Genomic DNA, 22,146 nt, shown 5'->3' with positions numbered 1-22,146 from the left:
GAGAACAATTAATGAAATTCATGAAGGAAAACCAATTAAGAAACAGAAGTCGGAGGACAAAACTGGTGCAATTGCAATACGCATCAACAAATTAATTGCTGATTGCAATCTTCTTCATTCTCGATCATGGGCTCAATGTCTCTGTGAGTCATGTTGTAATGTACAAAATCAAGATCAGTGCAGTTTAATGGTTCAATGGCAAAACGAAAAGTCCCAACGAGCCGGCATGACATTCTTGATGTAATCAAATGCCCAAAAGAGAACGGACATTACAGGAGGCAATGCAATGAGTGCCTCTGTCAGGAACGTGGCTGTCAAAAGATCAAGCCAAGCACATAAAAATTCTGTGAGATGGGGTTAAAATGATGAAATGGAGGCAGTGGGAGAGAGTTGATGAAATTCACGAAGGAAAATCAATCAAGAAGCAGAAGTCAGTGGACAAAAGTGGTAGTTACATTATGCATCGCCAAATTAATTACCGAATGCAGGCTCTTTGCTAAGCATAAGTCTATAGCAAGATGACAGTACTTGCAATATCAAAAAGGCAATAGAGATGCTAAATGACGAGACTGTTGTACACCATCTTGACTTTGTCAAAAGTATCACTTGTATCAAGACAAAATCCAAGCTATTCATTGGGGAGGAGACAGTGTGGCGGTGCATCAATACTGCTTGTGCAGGGAGCACAATGTCCGAGTGAGGGAATGCATTGACGTAATATCAGATGATCACAAACATGCAGTATGTTCACTTGCAATTCCAGGAAGAAGGAAAGCACTTTCAAAGAGAAGTTCAATTCTCTGATGGGTGTGCTGCACAGCACAGGTGCAAAGGCATCTTCACTGGTATGTGATAATAACAAGGTTGAGACTGAGAGGAGATCAATTTTTCTAATTTCCTTTAATGATTCTCTTATATTTCATAGAACGGCAAATGATAAAAAGAAAATAAAAAATTCAAGCACTATATACAGCCAATGCACATGCAAAATGCAACTGACCTTGGTCAAAACTTTTTAAGAATTTCAACTCTATACCCATTTTCAATGATTAAAAAAATCTAGGCAATATATACGGGCAATGCACATGGGAATTGCTACTGACCTTGGTCAACACTTTCCAAGAATTTCAACTCTATACCCATTTTTCAATGATGAAAAAAAATTCTAGGCAATATATACAGGCAATGAAGGAATGTATTGGAGGTGAAAGAGCATGGAGAAAAGTTATTTCAGTGCCTGACAATTCATAAACCTTCAATTCACTGACCCTATCACTACATGGATTTGATATGCCATCATAAATATAGAAAGATTTCTTTTTTAAAAAGCACGTCCTTACACATGCTAACAGTGATCTTTTTAAACTACAAGCTACTGTGTTGTCGACATTGGATAATGCTTTTAAAGGAATTTACCCCCAGAAACATAATCATGACGATGCTTAACTCTTCATAAAAAATAGATGCTTTTTAAAAAGAACAAATCTTTGTGTCATATTTGCAACATATAGTAGGACCACAGATTTAAGCCATTTAAGCCAATTGTTACAAAGAATAAAATTGCTCCAAGATCAGGTGAATCATTCAGCATGAAGGCCTCTCCACACCCTATGACTGGTCAACGATCCAATTTTAGAACAAATCATATTTTGCTTGTTTTCTGAAAATATGAATGAAAGGTAACTTTTTATTTGAGATTCAAATTAACTGGAAGTACACTAATATAACAATTTTTAGAGGATTGCAAGTCTTTATATTGGAGTAAAAGCCAAATTGGTTTTAAATTGTAGCCAATCGTTCGATTGCTATGATGTCGTTAAGACTACATATTTAATTCGCTTTTATTCTAATAAGAATGGTAGAACAGACACAGATTTGAACATAAGTATTTGTACAATGATTGAGAACTTTACAAGTAAGATGTTCCACATCTCAATATTCACATTAAATTTTACATTTTATTCCGGATTTGGGTTGCAGACCAATCATAAGGCAAGGCTCCACACTAACTTTTTTTCTTGGTGGCCCGATTGGTCAACCAGAATCATCAATTTCATATTTTTTTTGGCCCGCAAAGCAAACTTAGTGACCCTCAAACAATAGAAAACATTAAAAATTATCAAAACTTTGGTAGCCCAATCGGGCCACCAAGTGTTGATTTTTACAGAATTTTGGTAGCCTGACTCTCACTTTTAGTTGTCCCAGGCCACTGCTAATATGGAGCCCTGCATAAGGTATGTGGTAGTCTTTAGGTATGTACTTGCCTCATCATACAGGAACACATCAGAAGGCAACCCTATCAGCACATTCCAGGTATGTTGGACCAGACGATGCTGGTCTTTCAAGACGATGAGTGGGGGTTTGGTGGTGGGCTGGAGGATGGCTGCCTCCTTGCATCTCAGCTGATAGACCAGGTCCAGGGCTCCAGGACCGGCCTCTGTCAGGTAGGGCCTCTCGGTCGGCCTAGGATGACTGGTGGACCAAAAAAAAATAAAGTGGATCATATTACATGAACAGAATTGAATACTATATAAACATAAATACGACAAATTTCATGCTCCTTCAGGGTGTCAGTGATCACAAACACAAAGAGCAGGAGAAAATCTGAAAGAGCTCCTTAGTTTCGGTGGATTTGGGCATGAAAATGTCACTAAATTCTCCTTAAATTTTATAGATGATTGATCCGGCACCAAGCAAACTGAATATCATCAATAGCATGATGGGTGAAGGATCAATATCTCCATAAGCAAGCTGCCACTGTGTATTTAGTGGATCAACAGTGTGCTAATTTGTAGCCCCTGATGTATCCCAGCTTAAAATGACCAGGTGGGTGTTTCATAAAGCTGTTCGTAAGGTTACGCACAACTTTACGCACGACTGGAACATGTTCTTAGGTCATAAATCAATTATATAGGGATATCACATAGCACAAGAAAGGATCACCAGTCGTGCGTAAAGTTATCCATGTCTTACGAACAGCTTTATGAAACACCCACCAGCTCTGATCATTTTGCATGTTTGCTTGTAGATGTATTGATACTTGACCCACTGATCGTACAAAGAATGATAATTTTGTTGCAACAAATATATATATCTGGTTGGGAAAATTGACCTTACAAATTATTTAGATGTTTGCAAATAGCCCAATAGCACCAATCACTAAATTAAAGGTAATGGAAAATGGAATATAAAAAGGGAAATTCCCTTCAAAATCATGTACAGAAGCCAGTATAAGATGATATATTATAATGGTGCCAACATGGAATTCTATCAGGACTAGTTCATTATATTTGAACAGAATTTTATCAAATCATGAAGAAATTCATAATAGCATCCTATGACAAGGCATCAATGCATACTTCGCTACTAAGGAGCGTAAGTAGAACGCAGGAGCCAAGGAATTAAGCCTCATATTTGAGATTTTAGAAGCTCTTACTAAAATACACCCAAGGGAGCCGAAAAAGGGCAAAAAATTTATACAGGAAAGCAAGGATCCAATGACCAGGGTTATGATGTATCTGTAAACCGCTTTATACAGGGGTTATTAAACACAATATCAAATAAGAATATCACCATTATTACATTATTAATGCCATACATTCACTACAAGATAACACAAATAGTTTTCCACAGAAGAGCACAGAGAAGTGAAATCGGAGAGTACTCACTTTCCAATGTTCTCCCATGTTCTATGCCTGCTGGGCTTGTAGCGAAGTGCGGCATCCCAGATGTTCTCTTTCTCTGGTGTCGACATGGCTGAGGTTACTGACCCTGACATGGATTCATGGTATCCTTCATCGTCTGATAAGGCAGACTGTTGAACAAGAGAACGATTGCATGATAAAATACTAAAATTACAGAGAGACTCTGGCCATTTTGCTTTGTTTGGTGACTGCAATGATTTGTCATGAAAAGCTGCTTGCAAGACTCCTTTGGGAAAAACACAGCTCTGACTATTGACAAGGTGGCTTAAAATTTCACTGTCTCCGGATTCAGAGGGCGCTGTTTGACATGCGTACTCACTGCGGACAACGCCAGCTGCCCATTGACACCAATGTAATCATGGCTAAACGTCGCATACGCTAATGCCATGTTCCAAGTGCCCAAGCTCTGATGATTCTCAGTCCGCCTATGCTTTGGCTGCTGTTTGAAGAACTTGGCAGAGTGGCTCCGCCTTCTTCTACTGCGTGAAGTGACGTCAGCAGATTTTTGGACCAATGCTGATGTAGCCAAAAGCAGCATAGCGTGTGTGTACTGTGAATGTGTGCATGTGCTACGCGACTGGCTGATGATTGACAGCTGCATGCAAATTACTTCGATGATCTTTGTAATGAAAATGGCGGTGAGTATGTACATGTAACTGTCCAACTGAATCCGGGGATGGTGAACCTTTCACATTTTAAGTTGAAGGCAGAATTTATTTGACAATCATGTTGCTTATTCCCTTCTCCCAGCCCCACCCCCAAAAGAAACAAACAAATCACACATATAAAATAAGAAATGTAGAAAGCATAAGAAATTATTCCTACCTCTGCGAAGGCAGGTACTTTGATTCCGAGGAATGCTGGATTAGTTGTGTCCGGGAGTTCAGGAAGAGAGAGCTTGGCATCAATGTGCTTAACACGGCTATGAACAAGGCCACCAAAAAGACTCCCCCTCACTTTCCTTTCATATGCATTACCCATGAGGCTCTGTAGTTATTAACAGATAGTAGAGTTGTTAATTCTGCTGTTTCCTCACATCTTTGTAGTAATTTGAATCATATCTAAAGGTCAATTCCGTCCAAGCAAAAATGTTGATTTGAATCAAAAGAGAAAAAACAATCTGAAAATTTCAAAGTCAGACGTAAAATATCAAAGTTATGACATTTTAAAGTTTTCACAAAAGAGATAAATGCACAACTCAGTGATATTCAAATGAGAGAGTAGTTGACTCTTACTATTTCTTAATTTTGTTGTTGTTGAATTAATCAATATTTCAATTTTTATAGATTTGACAATCAGGACCAACTTAACTGAACCACAGAATGTTATTAAAACATAGGCAATTGCATATGTTCATGACAATGACAAGAAAATTAGTATATTACATATTTCATATAATAAAATACATAATAGCGTATGTCATGTCATCGGTCCCCTAATTGGCATACAGACCAGTAAGTGAATGTAACAATTTTGTGAAATTATAAAGCAAAGGTGTGAAATGTCATAACTTTCTTATTTCACATCCAATTTTGATAGGACAACCATTTTCGTGCAAGATATCCTTGACTCTAGTGATCTCTGCGGCGAGTTTGCACAGAGACCAAGTTCTCTGCGCCCTGTCTACAAGAATGCCAATCGGTTTTGTAGCAAGTGGGACTAAAGATTTCTTAACAAAAGAGTAATTTGGGTTGGGATTGTTATCGGTAAGCTTGATAATGATATCTATTCTTAAGATGAAATGCTTGTTTAATTCTTCGCTACTGTCACATACATACTGGGCCATAATTTACCACAACACACAGATTTAAACGCATCACATTCACATAAATCTCACCACTCTTGTTTGAAAAATAATTTTAGGTAACTAAGTACTTCAATAACAATGCAATACTACAGTGAAAAGAGGCAACATCTTGCACAAGTTGATACAGAATACTGTCAAGATTTGTTGAAATCTCATCATTAAGTCATTCATGTGATTTACTCCAATAAGTGTATGTCAAAAACCTTCAGAATGTCAGTTTTTCAGGCTATTTTACAATTTTGCGGTACCAAACATTTATTTTCACGATATACTTGGAATCACTGACCTTGACTGCAAACAGCCTGTTACCACGCAGGTCCTGGCCTGGCTCGGCCTCAAATATCTGATGGAAAGAAACAGGTATTCAATTTTCTAAAAATCAATAATAAAGAGTGCAGTGCTGTTTGAATTGATCCAATGCCGTGACATCAGATGCCCTGTTGATTAGTCAGACTATACAGAGTGTCCCAGAAAAAAATGAAACCAAAATTATTGTTGATTTATCATAACTTAATTGCTAACGATACAGACAAATGACCTATCATAAAGCTTAGAATCTCCTCTTTCATCTGGATATTTTAAATGATTTTTCTAGTAGAAAAGTGAGTAAAAATAATCTGAAGAAAGAATACCATAAATCAATTTTCCAGACAGAATATGAACTTCAAAAATAAAATCACATGCCTAAAAACTTCCACACTTGCTCTTTAATAAGATATGTCCATCAAAGAACATGATCAAGGAATAACAGTTCTGTTTCTTTAAAATAATGCTTGAATTTGAATAATTCATTCAAAGAAGACATTTTGCAGGCTAGGAGTCAAACTTTTTCAACGCACCATTTGTTGACAATCAACCGCACTTTGTAAACCATGCAATAGCTATCATAATGGTGACCAGTCCATGAAAACGCATTTGTTGAATGAAATTTTGGAAATGCAAGGCCTATAATAGACTTGAAAAGATACCTTGTTGTTAAGTAGACTATCATTGTTGGACATCTCTGATATTCCACTGTCATTAGCAAACTGATCGATACTTGGACCTTCAAACAGTTCCCTAAAAGACATAAAAAAACAATAACAAAACCGAGTGTTAATAACTAACATCCACAAAAGGTAAACCTATAGATGAATTTTATATTCAATAATTGTACTAGCTTAGTGCTCAGCTTTATAGCATACCGCTCAGCTTTATAGCATACCATCCCAATGTGAAGAAAATAGCCCTTAGAAAATAAAACTATTTCCTAACCTGGGAAAAAAAAGAAAATGTATTTCAGGCACAGCAGGAAAGATAGCAAAACTACGGCACTAGGTAGAGCACGACCAAGTCCACTGGTACGATTTACTTTTATAAGGACAAGGTGGTTCACAAGTCTCGCCTGATTTCATGATCAATAAAGCATGCAAAATGACCTTTTGACAAAAAGATGGCCTTTGATGTATTAAAGCTTTGTAGGTATATATGTGTCAACACCTTAGGAACATTCAAAATTTATTTAAAAATAAGGAAATGAAAACATGCTTTGATAATTTGACCTTTTGACCATTTAGACAAACTTTGACCTCATCATCTTCAGCACATAAAATGTGGTATTACCCAAGGATCGGCTTTACCAAGTATGAACACAATCGATGCAGAAATAAAGAAATGAGAGCATGGTAAATAAAAACTTTTAACATTTTTGTAACACACCATCAGACTAAGAAAAGTGATCTTGAATAGTAATCCCTTTCAGGAGCTTGAAAGCTTTCCCGGGATAAAAACATTCTGTGTATCAGTGCAGAGTGGTGAAGTAACTACATGTACTGAACTTCGTTCAGGTGAGACAAAAAGGTGGTTTGAATTTCTGGTTTACAATGATTTCATGCATTGCTTTATATACTTAAAAACATATACTGAGGAGCCTGAAGAGGTGTGCAAATCACAAATCCCACGCCTGTCACTATGTTTTGTCACCTTTTAATGTTTCAGTATTTTTCCACTGTGTATATCAGCTGCAGGTTGGTCTATAGGGAGATGCTCATCTTTATTTGCTTTGTTTATGTTTGCTTCTTTTATTTCAAATTTGAGATTTAGTAATTTATTCATTTACTGATTAAAATTTTGTTTACAATCCTGGTAACAATTAATGGTAAGAAAATTTGAGGGCTTAGAATCATCTGTATTAAAGGTCAAGTCCACCTCAGAAAAATGTTGATTTGAATCAATAGAGAAAAATCAGACAAGCACAATGCTGAAGATTTCATCAAAATCGGATGTAAAATAAGAAAGTTATGACATTTCAAAGTTTCGCTTATTTTCAACAAAATAGTTATATGAACGAGCCAGTTACATCCAAATGAGAGAGTCGATGATGTCACTCACTCACTATTTCTTTTGTTTTTTATTGTTTGAATTATACAATATTTCAATTTTTACGAATTTGACGATTTAACGATTAGGACCTCCTTGCCTGAAGCACAAAATGTTAAAATAATGGAATTCCACGTGTTCAGGGAAGAATGAAACTTCATTTCACATGACAATGATGAGAAAATCAAAATATTTCATATAATAAAATACAAAAGAAATAGTGAGTGATGTCATCAACTCTCTCATTTGGATGTAACTGGCTCGTTCATATAACTATTTTGTTGAAAATAAGCGAAACTTTAAAATGCCGTAACTTTCTTATTTTACATCCAATTTTGATGAAATTTTCAGTGTTATGCTTGTTGAATTTTTCTCTTTTTATTCAAATCAAGTTTTTGTTGGGGTGGACTTGTCCTTGTATTAAGCATCTTACAAATATTATTATTATACCTTGAATAATTAACAAATGGTCGATGCTCATCACATTTATGAATGTGCTTGCCATCACCATGAAACCAATCTCCTCCTGGTAGAGCAGCAATATCCTAAAGAAATATCAGACAAAGCAGCATGTCACATGATTTATTCTATTATTATTATTAAACGTCATCTCTACTGGCTGAATGAGGCATAAAAATTTAGTAAATGAAACGTATTTGCTCCCAAGATGATGCAGAAAAGGGTAAACAATCACTGCGAACTTTGGTCTGATCAAGGACAATGCTCAAGACAGAAAGAAGTAGAAGGAGAGAGTATCATCATGGTGCAAGAATCAGTAAACCATTTGTAACAGGGTAAATGCTTCAGGAATCAAATAAATGATGATAATTTCGTGTAATGTTCTTCAGGAAGAGTATTGAATTAGACAAACTAAAAGTCCGCTACAAAAGATTGCTCCCCAGATGCCTTAATAGCGGGTTTTTTTTGCAATTGTGAGGGGGACGGACTCCATAATATCGAAAATCTACTGAAAGTGCCTGTCAAACTACAATGAACAGCTGAATAGCCATTGTTCAAAATTAGGACAGATGACCGATGCAAGATTCCGAGCTGACGAAAAATGCAAGTATGTTGTTTGTCCAGAGTCTAAGACGAAACTGCCATTTTGATTCACCATAATGCGACAAAGACTGCTTCGTCATGAAGGGCTTTTGACAATAGATTTTCTATGTTGTAGAATGCATCCTTGTTGCAATATGCGAAAACTTGCTAATACGACAAAGAAAGCTGATATATTCTTGTGATTTGTCTGCCAATTCGAGAAGGATTTGCAGTGAGTTTCTGTGTTTTTACAAAATTAATAAAATAGAATAGTATGTCTTAAAAGTCAATCCTTTCAGAATATCTCTAGACACAGAGAACTTCTTTTATATCTCATATATGTTTAGAAGTTCAACCAGAATTTAAATAGTGAAGGAAGGCATTTTTATTCACCTTATTTCACAGTTCATTTGCTTATTGTTTATCAACATGAGCTATAAACATTATCTTTGCATAGGCTTGCTAAAAAATACATACATGAATCTGTCACAAATTATCAGGGCCACTTCATACAAGATAAAATCAATTGTACAATTATGTGTAACTCTACATCTACAGCAAACTATGTATCAAAAGTTACAAAAATTGTTAATATCCATTGTATCTCTTTATGTTACCCCCCCCCCCTTTGAGGACTTATCAAAACAAGACTTGAGCTTTACATGTATGTACAAAACAGGATGTCACATACAGTACCTCTTTGGAAGTCAAACCAACAGTAGGAAGATTTGGTTTTTGGTGACCAATTATAGCCTTATGAGAGGACTGCTTGGTTCCTGATAGCACCAGAAGAAATTTAATAACTCCCTCCAGGAATACACCATCTTCTTCTACTAATGAAAAAAAAAACACACACAGCAACAAAATTTGTGGAAATAATTAAGCTTTAAGTGACATATAATACATGACATGGATCACATACCATCATTCGCAAATGTTATACAATATCTCAGGATTCATGTGAAAATTGATACGGACTGATTATATTTAATATCATTTATTCTTGTTGAGTGATTAAATGTGAAAAATCTATGGCAATTTGTACACAAAACAGCATGCTGAAATTGTCAATATAATGGCAAGGAGAGTGCATACGACCAACCAGAAACCTTCCAACGGCTCATCTTATGAGTGGTGATTCTGCAGAGCTCTGATATCCTAGTGGGACAGTCATACCAACAAAACTGACAGATGGTATGTCACTGGAAATAGTGTAATGTCTTTGGTCGGTCTGGAGTAAGTTCTCCAGGTGTGACTGAAGCATAACTTCTGCTACAAGAATGCAAGAGTTGGTTGCTGCTTACCGCTCAACTTTGAGAGACGATCCAAAATCAACTCCATTTGCTGTGCTTCGTCGAATCTCCTCTCCACACGAAGCTTGAAAATGACGATGACGAGTTGCTCCTTGGGGGAGTAAATCCCAGCTGCATTGCTTCTGGCCGAACAGCTGTGTTGCAGGGGTCCAGGTAGACTTCCAAAGAGGGAATTGAACAGTCTGGTCTGCAACCTCTGGCGAAACCTGGCAATATCCTCGGCATCTTCTCCCAGGCGGATTGGATGAGAGGAACCCAACGTGTCGCTAACAGCTCTCCGAACAAGATCCTTAAAAAGTTGCTGGGGGGATGTGGGGTCAAGGGTCGCCATTTTCTTGCAGGGTATTTAAGTTAATCTACAAGTCAATCAAGCGAAGGACAAGAAGACCTGTATTTTCAAGAACAATGAAAAAATAGAAAGCTTAATTATTGCAAGAAAGTTAAATTCATCAAGAACAATAACATAGTCTCAATGGTCACAAGACACAAGTTCTTCATTCTTCACAATTTCTTCCTGAAATGCCCTATCTACCATTCAAGTCAACCTGCCCTTCAGAGCATTCTTGTCCCCTTTTTGAATCCCATGGTTCTTAAATAGCATATATGGCTATTTGCGATAAGTCTATAATAAGTAACCATAACATTGTGTATAGTTAAATTACAAAATGAATAATGTTATTATTCTTGACATAATGGAAAGTAACATGATTAAAAGGCATGAGGGCTATATCTATATACTGACTGGTCTTTAGGGAGATAGGACATATATCCCTAGTCATTTCGCCAAAGGCAATGAGCAGGAGCAGGAATTATATGTGGTAACTCCCAATACTAATGCCAGTCAATATCATTATAATCATTATTAATTATTACTCGTTTACACTTTTTTTCCCGGTATATAGCATGTCATGTATGATGTATATCGGCAGTTACACTTCGTAATTCCGAAGATTTTTTATTCAGAAGGTTCGATAATCCGAAAACGAAATAAGGTTTGATGTTCGGAAGGTTCGTTAATCCGAAAACGAAATGTTTGTTGTTCCGAAGGTATTTATTTCAATTTTTATTACTTTATAGACGAGGTCCCATAGAATTGAATATTGTAATTATGATTGTTGTGAGTCGCTGTGTCAACCGACCTGGACTGAAAAACAACATTGCCGATCTCTGCTGGGCAGCCTGGGCTAGCTAGCGCGCGCTGTGGCTCCGATCCGAGGAGTTAATTGCGTAATGCTTTCAATTTCGAGATCAGAGCGGACCCATTTCGTGGTACAAACTACAAAGTCACCCAAACAAACATTTTCTCTCTGGAATAAAAGGCGAATTTGCAAATTGTAAGTAAATTCACTCTAACGTTAGTAGTTGGCACATATTTTCCTGATTTGAGCCTGTATTATGTGTACATGTGTGGGGATTGCAGAAATATTTTTTATTTTTCGAAGATAAATTGACTTGCGGGTTAAAACCCGATGGGTCAGCGGGTCCCGCTTGCAAATTGTTGAATTATACCGGACGGTACGGTTTGGGTTTTCACTTGCGGGTTACAACATTACTTGAAATAAACCCTCATAACATCGACACCACACACCGCCGCACATTGGGCCGGGGTGAAACAAAAGTGCGCCAAAAGTCATTTTGGGCAATTTCAGAATTTTAATTTTTGTCATGCCCAGCTGAAAGACAACACTTTGAAGAACACTTCAGCAAAATATTTCATTCCGGAATTTGCATAAAGGTTGTTAATTTCCTACCTCAAATCGTAAAATGTGACATTTTGCGAAATGTCGCGTATATGACAACCTAGTTGAAAAACGGACCATTTCACAGGAGGTTTTGCAAGTAGGAATCTGTAATGGCTCCCACATAATCCTGATATATTCTTTTTTCGTGTGAAAGGGTTCAAACTTCAAAGTAGATGAAAGACACTTTTCAGGAGGTTTATAGGGTGATTATTCCTCAAAATAGGCTGAAAATCTATGTTTTTTGCATTTACATCAGAAACGTTCAGATTTCCGTCTAAATTCGATAGCATCATTTTCTCCGATGTCTAAGCTTTAAGTCGATACCAAATTTAGCTGCCCGTTTTCATGTTAGAGCCAATTTTACTTGACACAACACCCCAAAAACCTGTAAAAAACGGTAATTTTTATACCGCGCAGTCATCGTAGTGCACCGTATGGGTGTACATTGCCGTTCGCTTTTGCAATTCGAGGACGATTCCCCTTCCATTCCATGAAAATGTCATGGATTCCGGGCATAATATAAACAAAACAAAATAAAGGTTGCCAACGCAAATAAGGGCTATACCCACAACTCTACGAGAGATAAAACTTACTTGTAGAATAATTTCAGCCAAAAACCCTCCTCATAGTGATACATTTGTGGTGTTATATGTTACGATATCAGTATGGATATCTAAGCACTCCATACACCTCCCGCAACATGGATACCATGCCTGTTGATTGACCTGCCTAGCTGGCCTGTATAATAAACCTGTATATACGTTCATACCAAAGTCTCCACCAGAGTCCTTTTGTATTGGATCATGGTGGCAGCTGAAACCAGTGATCGCTTTTGAAATGACAAGGATCAAGTAACCAGATACTGTATTGTTGGGAAGTAAACTGCATGTCTTTTTACCGAAATTCGCATGCTTCATAACCTACTAACCCAACGGGCGCCCGCGAGTCGCCGCCCGCTAGCCCCGGCTATCGCATCGCTACTGTACCGTACCGTACTGTGCATACCCAATACTGTGCATACTGTGCATACCCAATGCACTGTCACAGCAAATCACACAGTGTTGTGAGAAGGAGCGAGATGCTAACGGTAACTGTAAACAATCAAATATAGCCTGAATAAGTTATAACTGTGTTCAATCACTGGCACAGAGGTCTGCATCATAAGATCAACATACACTAAAAGTTGATAAAACCTAAATTACTTAATTTTCTGGACTAGAGTGTGAACAATGAATTAATATTTTCCTAATATTAATTGTAAATCTGGAGTGTGAGAAGTGAGTGGGAGTGACCAGCATTTTCACTGCATGAAACACCTAATGACATTCACACAGGGCTGTGAGTGCGTTACAGGTATCATCATCAGTCGACCTGTGACTGTAAGGAGCGTTCACACGTGGATATAATCAGACATTAATATCTACACTCATTCATTTAAATACCTAATACGTACAGCGAACATACACAATGAGTAGTGGAAAATATCCAGAAATGAACTGGGAGGCAACAGACCTACCCGAAGAGTTCCAGCTTTTCAGACAAAGAATGGAGCTGATTCTAGCAGACCAAGACATAACTGATCAGAGAAAAGTGGCTATAAAAATCAAGATTGCTGTAGGCAATGAAGGCTTGCGTCGAATCAATGCATCGGGGCTATCAGAGACCGATAAAGAAAAACCGCAAGAGCTATGGAGACTATTAGAGGCACAGTTAAAGGTCAATATCAATTTTCGCATACACCGCTTAGAGCTAATGCGGTACAGGCAGAAACCAGATGAAACGATCGATGAATTCGTTACCAGGTGTAGGGACAAAGCCAAAAATTGCGATTTCGAGGAAGCTGAGTTAAATGAGCGAATCATGGAGCTAGTGATTGCGTCAACTCCAAGTCTCGAATTCCAAAAGTCATTGCTAGATCAACCGAAAGGTTACAAGGTCGAACAAATTTTGGTAGAAGGTCGTAAATACGAGGCAGTTGCTGCGAGCAGACAATGTCTTGAGACACTAGACCCTAAACAGAATATCGATTCATTCAAGCGTAGCCAGGGACGAAAAGCATGTGGTAACTGCGGACGTTTCCACAAACCTCGTCAGTGCCCTGCGTATGACGATGAGTGCCGTGCCTGTGGCACCAAGGGCCATTGGGCCAAATTCTGTCGTAAATCGAAAAATGATCGTAGTCGTAAACAGAATCGTAGATCAGATGACCGAAGATCCGACACGGTATCTGATGATCATAAACCAAAACAAAACAAAGCACGATCAAAGTCGAAAAGTCGAAAGAGTAAACCAATAAGCGAAATTGACATAACCAATGATACTACCACAGATCATGATCATTATCAATCTACAGACAGTCCATTCAACGTAGCACAATTCGACACCATACACACTAGTGGACCACACACAGTTGTAAATCCAGAAGGTACTGTAGCATTTGCTAACATTGACATAATATGCCCACAGAGAGTAGGTCAACATAAGCTTTACCTAAAAGTGGACTCGGGGGCAAGTGCTAACACTATCACAGTACGTACCGCCAAAGCAATTTACGGTCCAAAGTGGGAATCAGTAGTGAAACGAACAACAATAAAACTTATAGCTTACGGAGAGACACAAATTCCATGTAAGGGTACACTAGACATAAAGTGTAGATACAAGAGTACAAAATGGTCAACACATACATTCTATGTAGCAGACGTCAAGGGTCCAGCGATCCTAGGGTTGTTAGGTTGCACTGACCTTGGAATTATCACAATTCACTCAATGGACAGCAAAACACCTACAACCAATCCTCAACCTAAACAAACACCTATCACAAGTGTAAGGGATCTCAAACAAGCATATCCAAATCAGTTTGACGCTATTGGTAGTTTCCGGGGGAAGGCAATGCTTCATGTCAAGGATGATGCTAAACCTAACATAGACGCACCCCGCAAGTGTAGCGTACACTTGAAAGACAAAATCAAGGCGGAACTGGACAATATGGAGCAGCAAGGAGTCATCAGAAAAATTGAGTACCACACCGATTGGTGCAGCTCCATGACCACTGTTGTGAAGAAAGATGGATCCATCAGGATTTGTCTTGACCCCAGGAGGTTAAATGATGCCTTGAAGAGATGCCCGCACAAGGTACCAACCTTGGAAGAGGTCCAACCTGTCTTCGCAGGAGCTCAGTACTTCTCTAAGTTAGACGCGAAGGCTGGTTACTGGTCGGTTCACCTAGCAGAGGAGTGCCAGGATCTCACCACATTCCGTACACCAATTGGAAGGTACTGCTTCCAAAGATTACCATTTGGGTTATGTACTAGTCAGGATATCTTCCAGCAGCATATGGATAGGATTGTCCAAAATGTGCCAGGCTGCATATGCATCGCAGATGACATAGCGATCGTAGGAAGAACGGAGGAGGAACACGATAGGAATCTCTACCTACTCATGGAGACAGCAAAGCAAGAAGGCTTAGTGTTCAACAGCTCCAAATGTACTATCAAGAAGGAAGCCATCAACTTCTTCGGTTCCAAGTACACTAGATCAGGTATCTACCCAGATCCGAGCAAGGTAGAAGCTATCACATCAATGCCATCACCCAAGGACAAAGAAGATGTTCAGAGATGCCTAGGATTATTCACATACCTAGCAGCATACATTCCTAACTTCTCAGAGAAGTCAGCACCACTTCGAGAACTTCTACACAAGGAAGTACCATTCATCTGGGACGATGATCATGAACATTCCTTGAACAGCCTGAAAAGTGCAGTATCATCAGGTGCATGTCTACAATTCTATGACCCAAAGAAGGAGACAACTCTTGAGGTAGATGCATCGATGAAAGGGCTAGGAGCATGCCTGCTCCAGCAAGGCAAACCAGTTGCATTTGCATCCAAAAGTCTTTCCACTGCACAGTCCAACTATTCCAACATAGTATTGTGGAGGGGCCGAAACAAATATACATAGATAAACTAAGGCACGCACACACATACAATAGTAATACTATCCTACCTTACCTCGAGTCCCAGTCTTGTCATTCCCTGCAGCAGCAGCAGCAGCTCCAAGTTCAACCTCATCTCAACCTCAAGTGTGTAGTAATATCTGTAGCTGGTAGTGGTCTATGGTACTGTGTGCATGGTCTGTGTCTTGTATTGCAGCTCACTGAGCCTGGTCAATTGCCCATTGTATGTGATTGAATTGTTCCCCATCATTGTTCACATACCAACCCATACCAATTACACCATACATCCCCCCACCCTAAAAAAATTGGGTAACTCAAAACTTATATTTACATCTCTACATCCTTTATACAAAAGTAAGTCTTATTCAAATCTATATATGGCTAATTAAAATAAACAAACATGACAATCATTTACCTTTAATTTGTTTTTTCTTTCTGTTTTTCTTTGATCTTTTTCTTTCTTTCTTTTTTTTTCTTTTCTTTTTGTTGTTCTTCTTTTTGCTCTTCTCTTTGATCTTTTTTTCTTTCTATTCTTTTTCTTTGATCTTTTTTCTTTTCTTTTTCTTCTTTTCTATTGTTCTTCTTTGTATGTTCTTTTCTATTGTTCTTCTTTTCTTCTTTGTTTGCTCTTTTCTATTGTTCTTTTCTTTTTCTTTTTCTAAAATCTTCTTTTTCAGAGATTTCAAAATATACATAACATAAATCAAACATTTTTCTCTTTAATTACATCAATATATAAATATTGTCTATAAAAACGCATTTAACTATTAAAACATGCAAAAGTCTTACCTTGTCTCTGCCTTGTAAAATATAAAATACTAAATACTGCACGTATCTACGATGAAAAACAAAAATATATACATAAAAGGATATAAGTAACTTCATATATTTTTCTAGATAATTTGTCTGATGAAAACATATAAAACTTTTTCTGTTTCATAGTACAAATACATAATATACTGCCTACAAAAAGTAATATAACATAATGTACATCAATAAATTAAATTACCATAAAACATAGGTCTGCACAATGGCAGGCAGAGACAGGTGCAAGGGAAATGCGTTGCTCTTTAATTGAGACAATGCAGTTCTCCCGCTTTAATAACCATTATCTCATCGAGAAACATTCCGAGGGAGAGTCCTCGAATCAACGCCACCACCTGTCCATCATTGCCAACCGGAACAGGGGCGGATGGGCAGGTATGGGGCACCTGTCTCGATGAGAAAACAGTTGGCTTGGTGTGAATTGGATGTCTAGCCTCTTCAGCTGAACACCCACTCCACAACAGAAAATGTAGGTAGGAGCCTTCTCAACTCCTGTTCCCCTGGGGCCAGCCCCTCTATAAAGCGGCTCCAGGGATCCAGAAGGTGAAGAGTAGATCCGATTCATGAGTATCCACAATGGGACACATTCGGATCGATACGTCAGGTCCTACAATTAAGTCTTATAAGCCTACCCAATCATATCACCGTTTTAATATTCTTCTTGTTCTATGATTGGTAGGTCTTCACCATTCATAGTTAAGATAGCATTTGGGATGCTGATATTGGCATTGTGTTTTCGTAACAAGTCAACGCCAAACAACATCTCATCTGCTATCGGAGCTACATAAATCTTCTCGCTGAGTACTTGGGTACCCAGCTTGATATTGATAGGCCCTACCACCATGCCGTCCATTGTCATGTCTCGGCCAGCCCCTTTAAGGATTACACGCTTAAGGATGGGCGGCCGAGGCTGGAGGCGATTGAATAGCCTATCTGATATAATGGTGACAGCAGCCGCAGTGTCCAAAACAGATGTAATGGGCTCTTTGCCAACTGTCAACTCAACACTCAATGTTGAAGTAGACACAATTCTACAAATGACTACTTCAACCTCTTGATCTTTAACCTCACCAGAAATGTCTGGTGGCCATGGTGGATTCCTCCAAGGGACATCTAATACCTCAGAGAATTTCGGGCTCCCTAGACTTGCTTGCGAGTCCGGTGCCCGTGTGCTACCATGGTTTTGTGGCATGAGGCTGTCCTTTAACGGAATGAAGATGGTGGGGGTGGGGATCTGTGATCGGATCGGGGACTCCCCATCTCGGCCGATCCCCGTCCATTTCCCTCCTCCTCGAAGGTGACAGCCCTAAGTTGTCTATTCTGAGCAGGCGATCTTCCCATGGGGCAGGCCCTGCTAAAGTGGCCTTCTTCCCGACAGTTGAAGCAGCCTGTGAAATTTTGCTGCCGATCAGTTGGTGGAAGGCCTGAAGATGATCTTCTGCCTCCCTCTGACCGTTCCGGCGTTCTATTAGATTGATACCTTGGCCTGTCTGATGTACCCGGAGCCCGACCAGAGGTATACTTTGGTCTGTCCGGTATTCCAAGAGCACGGCCGGAGGGGTATTTTGGTCTTTCAGGTGTGACAGGGTCACGGCCAGAGGAGTAACTCGGCTGGCCTCTTGACACCGACAAAAGTTCTTTAGTACTCCGAGACAGATCAGTGATTGCAACAACCATCGAATCCATCTTGGAGGCCCACATTACATTCTGAGCCTCCAGAGCACTGATTCTAGCCTCAAGGCTAGAAGTTCCTTTGGTGGCAGCTTCCGGAGGAGACGACTCCCGTACCCCGAGGTCATTCTTGTCTTCTCCTACAGAGAGCTGCCTTACCTCGTTCCTCAGCCTAGGGCCATGCTTATGCATGGTCTTCTGGGTAAACTGAAACCATTTGTACTTGGTCATGGCTTCATCTAATGTCCCAGGCCGAGAAGTCAGGACATGATGCCCTGCATCTTTGTCTTGGGCACCTTGGCAGAACCTTGCCACGACAAGTTCTTGGACGAACTTGTCAGGTAGGCCTACGAAGGCCTGACCTGCAAGGGTCATAAGCCTATCTGCCCACTTGATGATGTCTTCATCCGAGCGTTGAAAAGCCGATTGGAATTGCATCCGAATAACTTCCGGCTCCTCCTGGAGAGCAAACCGCTTCTCCAATTTGGTAACCAAGTCAGGGAAGGCGATATTTGGATTGCTCTCCTGGATAAGGGCCATGAACTTACTGGCTTCGGCCTCCAACGCCAGACACAGCTGATATTTCTTGTCTGCATCAGACATGCCATGTCTTTCGGAATAAAGTTGAAACTTTGAATAGAAGGCCGCCCAACTTCCCTTGCCGTCGAACGAAATAGTCTTCGGCAAAGAGGTTGGTCTAGAAGGGGGCCTTCTGTCATCATAGTCCGGTACCACAGGTCTTGATGCCGAAGTAAGTCTGGTGACGCGGGGCGGCTGATTTCTTGTTGGCAGCCCCAAGTATCCCGACTTACTGATGGCCTTGTGGTGTTTCCATGTTCATTGAACACTGAGCCTCCATGTCCATCTCCTTGGGGTCCAGCGCCTTGATACACAGGGTTACTACCCCCATGTTGCAAGTCACATGGTCCTTGGGGAGAGGTTTGCGGGGCCACAGTGTTAGGATAGTGTGGCGGATATCTGCCTCCAGCCCATGGCGGGCAATACCCACCGAAGGCAGCAGCAGGGTTGCAGTATGGAGGAGCTGATTGTCCAATTCCTCCGAATGGCATCATCTGCATCATCCTAAACATCACGCCATACATTTCCTCGTACTGCGCTTGAGTAAAGTGTGGAACGGCCTGTGGGTAGTTATGTGGAGGTGTCTGGGTAGTTTGGTTTAACATTGCTGGTCGGCCACCCTGAGTACTGGGAGCCTGACCATGCAAATCTACTTGGGCATGAGGACCACACTGGAACTGGGGTCCTGGTGGGGTAACTTGTTGGGGACCCTGTGGTGGGAACAGGCCATCGTTCCATCCTGAATACCCAAATTGATTAGCCCAGAGGGACTTAGCCCTATCTTCTGGAGAGGCCGAGGGCTGCTGAGTAGAAGCGCCACCTGGCCTCCCCCCTGTGAAAAATGAGGAGGCCTCCCCGGCCTGTGTCTGAGAAGACTGGCCTACAGCACCCTGTATGCTATGTGCACGGGTGTGCTGTGTCCGAGCCTCAAACACCTGGCTTACGGGGGGCTCCTTAGATGGTATAAGTGGACCGCTCGTATAAGGCTCATCTCCTTCGGAGCGCACTTCTCTGCGGTCCACATTACGAGCCGTTGTTGTTGGCTCATAATCAAAGGCGTAAACTAACAGTTCTGCCTTCGGTACATGAGGTATCGACAAGAATGTCTCTGGAGTAAGGTCGGCCGCCTCCCTTGCGTGTAGAATGCGGTTGGCGGTGGCCATACCCACTCCAGGCAAAGTCATCAATTCCTCAGACGAACAAAAGTTGATTTTGATTCTTGAAATGTTGCTCGCCATCTTGATGTAAGGAAATAATATTAATCGGTAACAAAAAAGAATCCCAATAGTCAATTGAAAATAAATTTGGGACAAATTAAATTCCCAAATTGAACTGTAATTAACCAAAAATTATCCTACAGACTAGTTTGTCTTGCGGATAAAATCAAAATAAATATGGGACAAAATTAACTTTTTAAATAAAAATATGAAAGAGAAATTAACAGAACTAACGTCAGAATATCCTGACCTGAGAATGTAATCAAATTAAAATCCAAAGGCTGCCTTGCCTAAGAAAAAAAAAAATTCCTGTATGATTCAATTCTTAGGAGAGAAAAAGGAAAAAAATCAAACAATTGAATGCTCACTTGTTCAAAAAATGTAAAATGTAGAAATAATTTCAATTAATTTCTTATTCAATTACGTAAGTATATTTTTACTATTATATTTTTTTTCTTTTTTGAACAAAAATTAATATTCACAAGTACACTTGGAATAATGAATAGTTCTATATACAATTTATTTAATTAAACACTTAATATAATATATAATTTATTAATTTGAATGTCAGCAGCACAGCTCACAGCATTCACTCAACAGCAGCAGCGGCAACAATCCAAAAGCACAGCAACAACAGCAGCAACAAAATAATTAATACAACGGCAGCAGCAATTAACAACAACTCTTCAACACAACAGCAGCAGCAACAAGAAAATAATTATTACAAGACTGAATTTCCTGATCTCCTGAGACGTGACCAAAAAAAAATAATAACTTCCTAACAATTTAACAACAGCAGCAGCAGCAGCAGATTTCTGGTGTTTTCTCCAAAAACACCCAGAAATATAATTACAGAAAAAAAAAATAATACGAACAGCAGCAGCAGCAGCGCGGCGGTCAAAGGAGAAAAGCAAATTCAGGCTTGTACTAAAATAATCAACTCACAACATCAATAATATTCAGCTATCTATTCACACCACATACGTTACACAGCTCAATTCACTCACGTCGCTAATTCACAACCCAATTAGTACACAATCAAACTCAATAAAAAATTCATCAAAGTCAATCACACTCGGTGGCCCGGAAAAAAGTATCCTAACGAGGCAAGATTTAAATATATGTTTGAACAAAATGAATGGATATTCACCCTAAATAGTACAACGAATATTGTTTGTCCCAAAAATAATCCGATTGACTCCTGTCAAGCTAGCCGCTGAATTCCTTCAGGGCTTGCTGCCAGTGCCGATCGGTAAAAAAAAATAAAGTAAATTTACGGATCTAAATATCAAACTTTTTCCACCAAAAAATAAAATCTCAAACTAAAATAATATGTTATTTGTTGTGTAATTTAATATTTTGGACAAAACAGAGTCAAACAGCTGAAAGTAATCAAAAACCTAAAAAATTTCAAGATGGCGGCGGCTTTTTTATATTCGGCCACAGCCAGCACAGATTCTGCTATCGGCGCCGGCTATGGCGAAGAAAATGTTTTGCCGAAAATAAATTAAAAATCACTTTTATCCTCGTCGCCAATATTGTGGAGGGGCCGAAACAAATATACATAGATAAACTAAGGCACGTACACACATACAATAGTAATACTATCCTACCTTACCTCGAGTCCCAGTCTTGTCATTCCCTGCAGCAGCAGCAGCAGCTCCAAGTTCAACCTCATCTCAACCTCAAGTGTGTAGTAATATCTGTAGCTGGTAGTGGTCTATGGTACTGTGTGCATGGTCTGTGTCTTGTATTGCAGCTCACTGAGCCTGGTCAATTGCCCATTGTATGTGATTGAATTGTTCCCCATCATTGTTCACATACCAACCCATACCAATTACACCATAATAGAGAGGGAAACCTTAGCCCTAGTGTTTGGTATCAACCGCTTCCATACATATCTGTTCGGGAAGGAATTCACCGTCATAACAGATCAC

General features: G+C 39.5%; 1 protein-coding gene across 6 annotated transcripts in view; it reads right to left on the bottom strand.

The window, feature by feature from the left end:
* LOC121411400 (gamma-tubulin complex component 6-like) overlaps nt 1–22,146 on the bottom strand; it is a 56,590-nt gene that overhangs the window by 25,708 nt on the left and 8,736 nt on the right. For 4 of the 6 annotated variants that reach the window (XM_041604106.1, XM_041604105.1, XM_041604104.1 and 1 more), the window contains exons 2-9: nt 10,215–10,611; nt 9,607–9,743; nt 8,320–8,414; nt 6,480–6,570; nt 5,798–5,854; nt 4,530–4,691; nt 3,669–3,814; nt 2,265–2,472 (exon numbers count right to left, since the gene is read on the bottom strand). In XM_041604106.1, the coding sequence (XP_041460040.1) occupies nt 2,265–2,472; nt 3,669–3,814; nt 4,530–4,691; nt 5,798–5,854; nt 6,480–6,570; nt 8,320–8,414; nt 9,607–9,743; nt 10,215–10,554 (1,236 nt within the window). In that variant the 5' untranslated portion in view covers nt 10,555–10,611. The remainder of the gene's footprint in view (nt 1–2,264; nt 2,473–3,668; nt 3,815–4,529; nt 4,692–5,797; nt 5,855–6,479; nt 6,571–8,319; nt 8,415–9,606; nt 9,744–10,214; nt 10,612–22,146) is intronic. The other 2 variants (XM_041604107.1, XM_041604108.1) reach the window with 2 other exon arrangements.

This window comes from Lytechinus variegatus, chromosome 3 (genome assembly GCF_018143015.1).
Source record: "Lytechinus variegatus isolate NC3 chromosome 3, Lvar_3.0, whole genome shotgun sequence".
Classification (NCBI taxonomy): domain Eukaryota; kingdom Metazoa; phylum Echinodermata; class Echinoidea; order Temnopleuroida; family Toxopneustidae; genus Lytechinus; species Lytechinus variegatus.
This window is presented reverse-complemented; position numbering and strand designations above follow the sequence as displayed.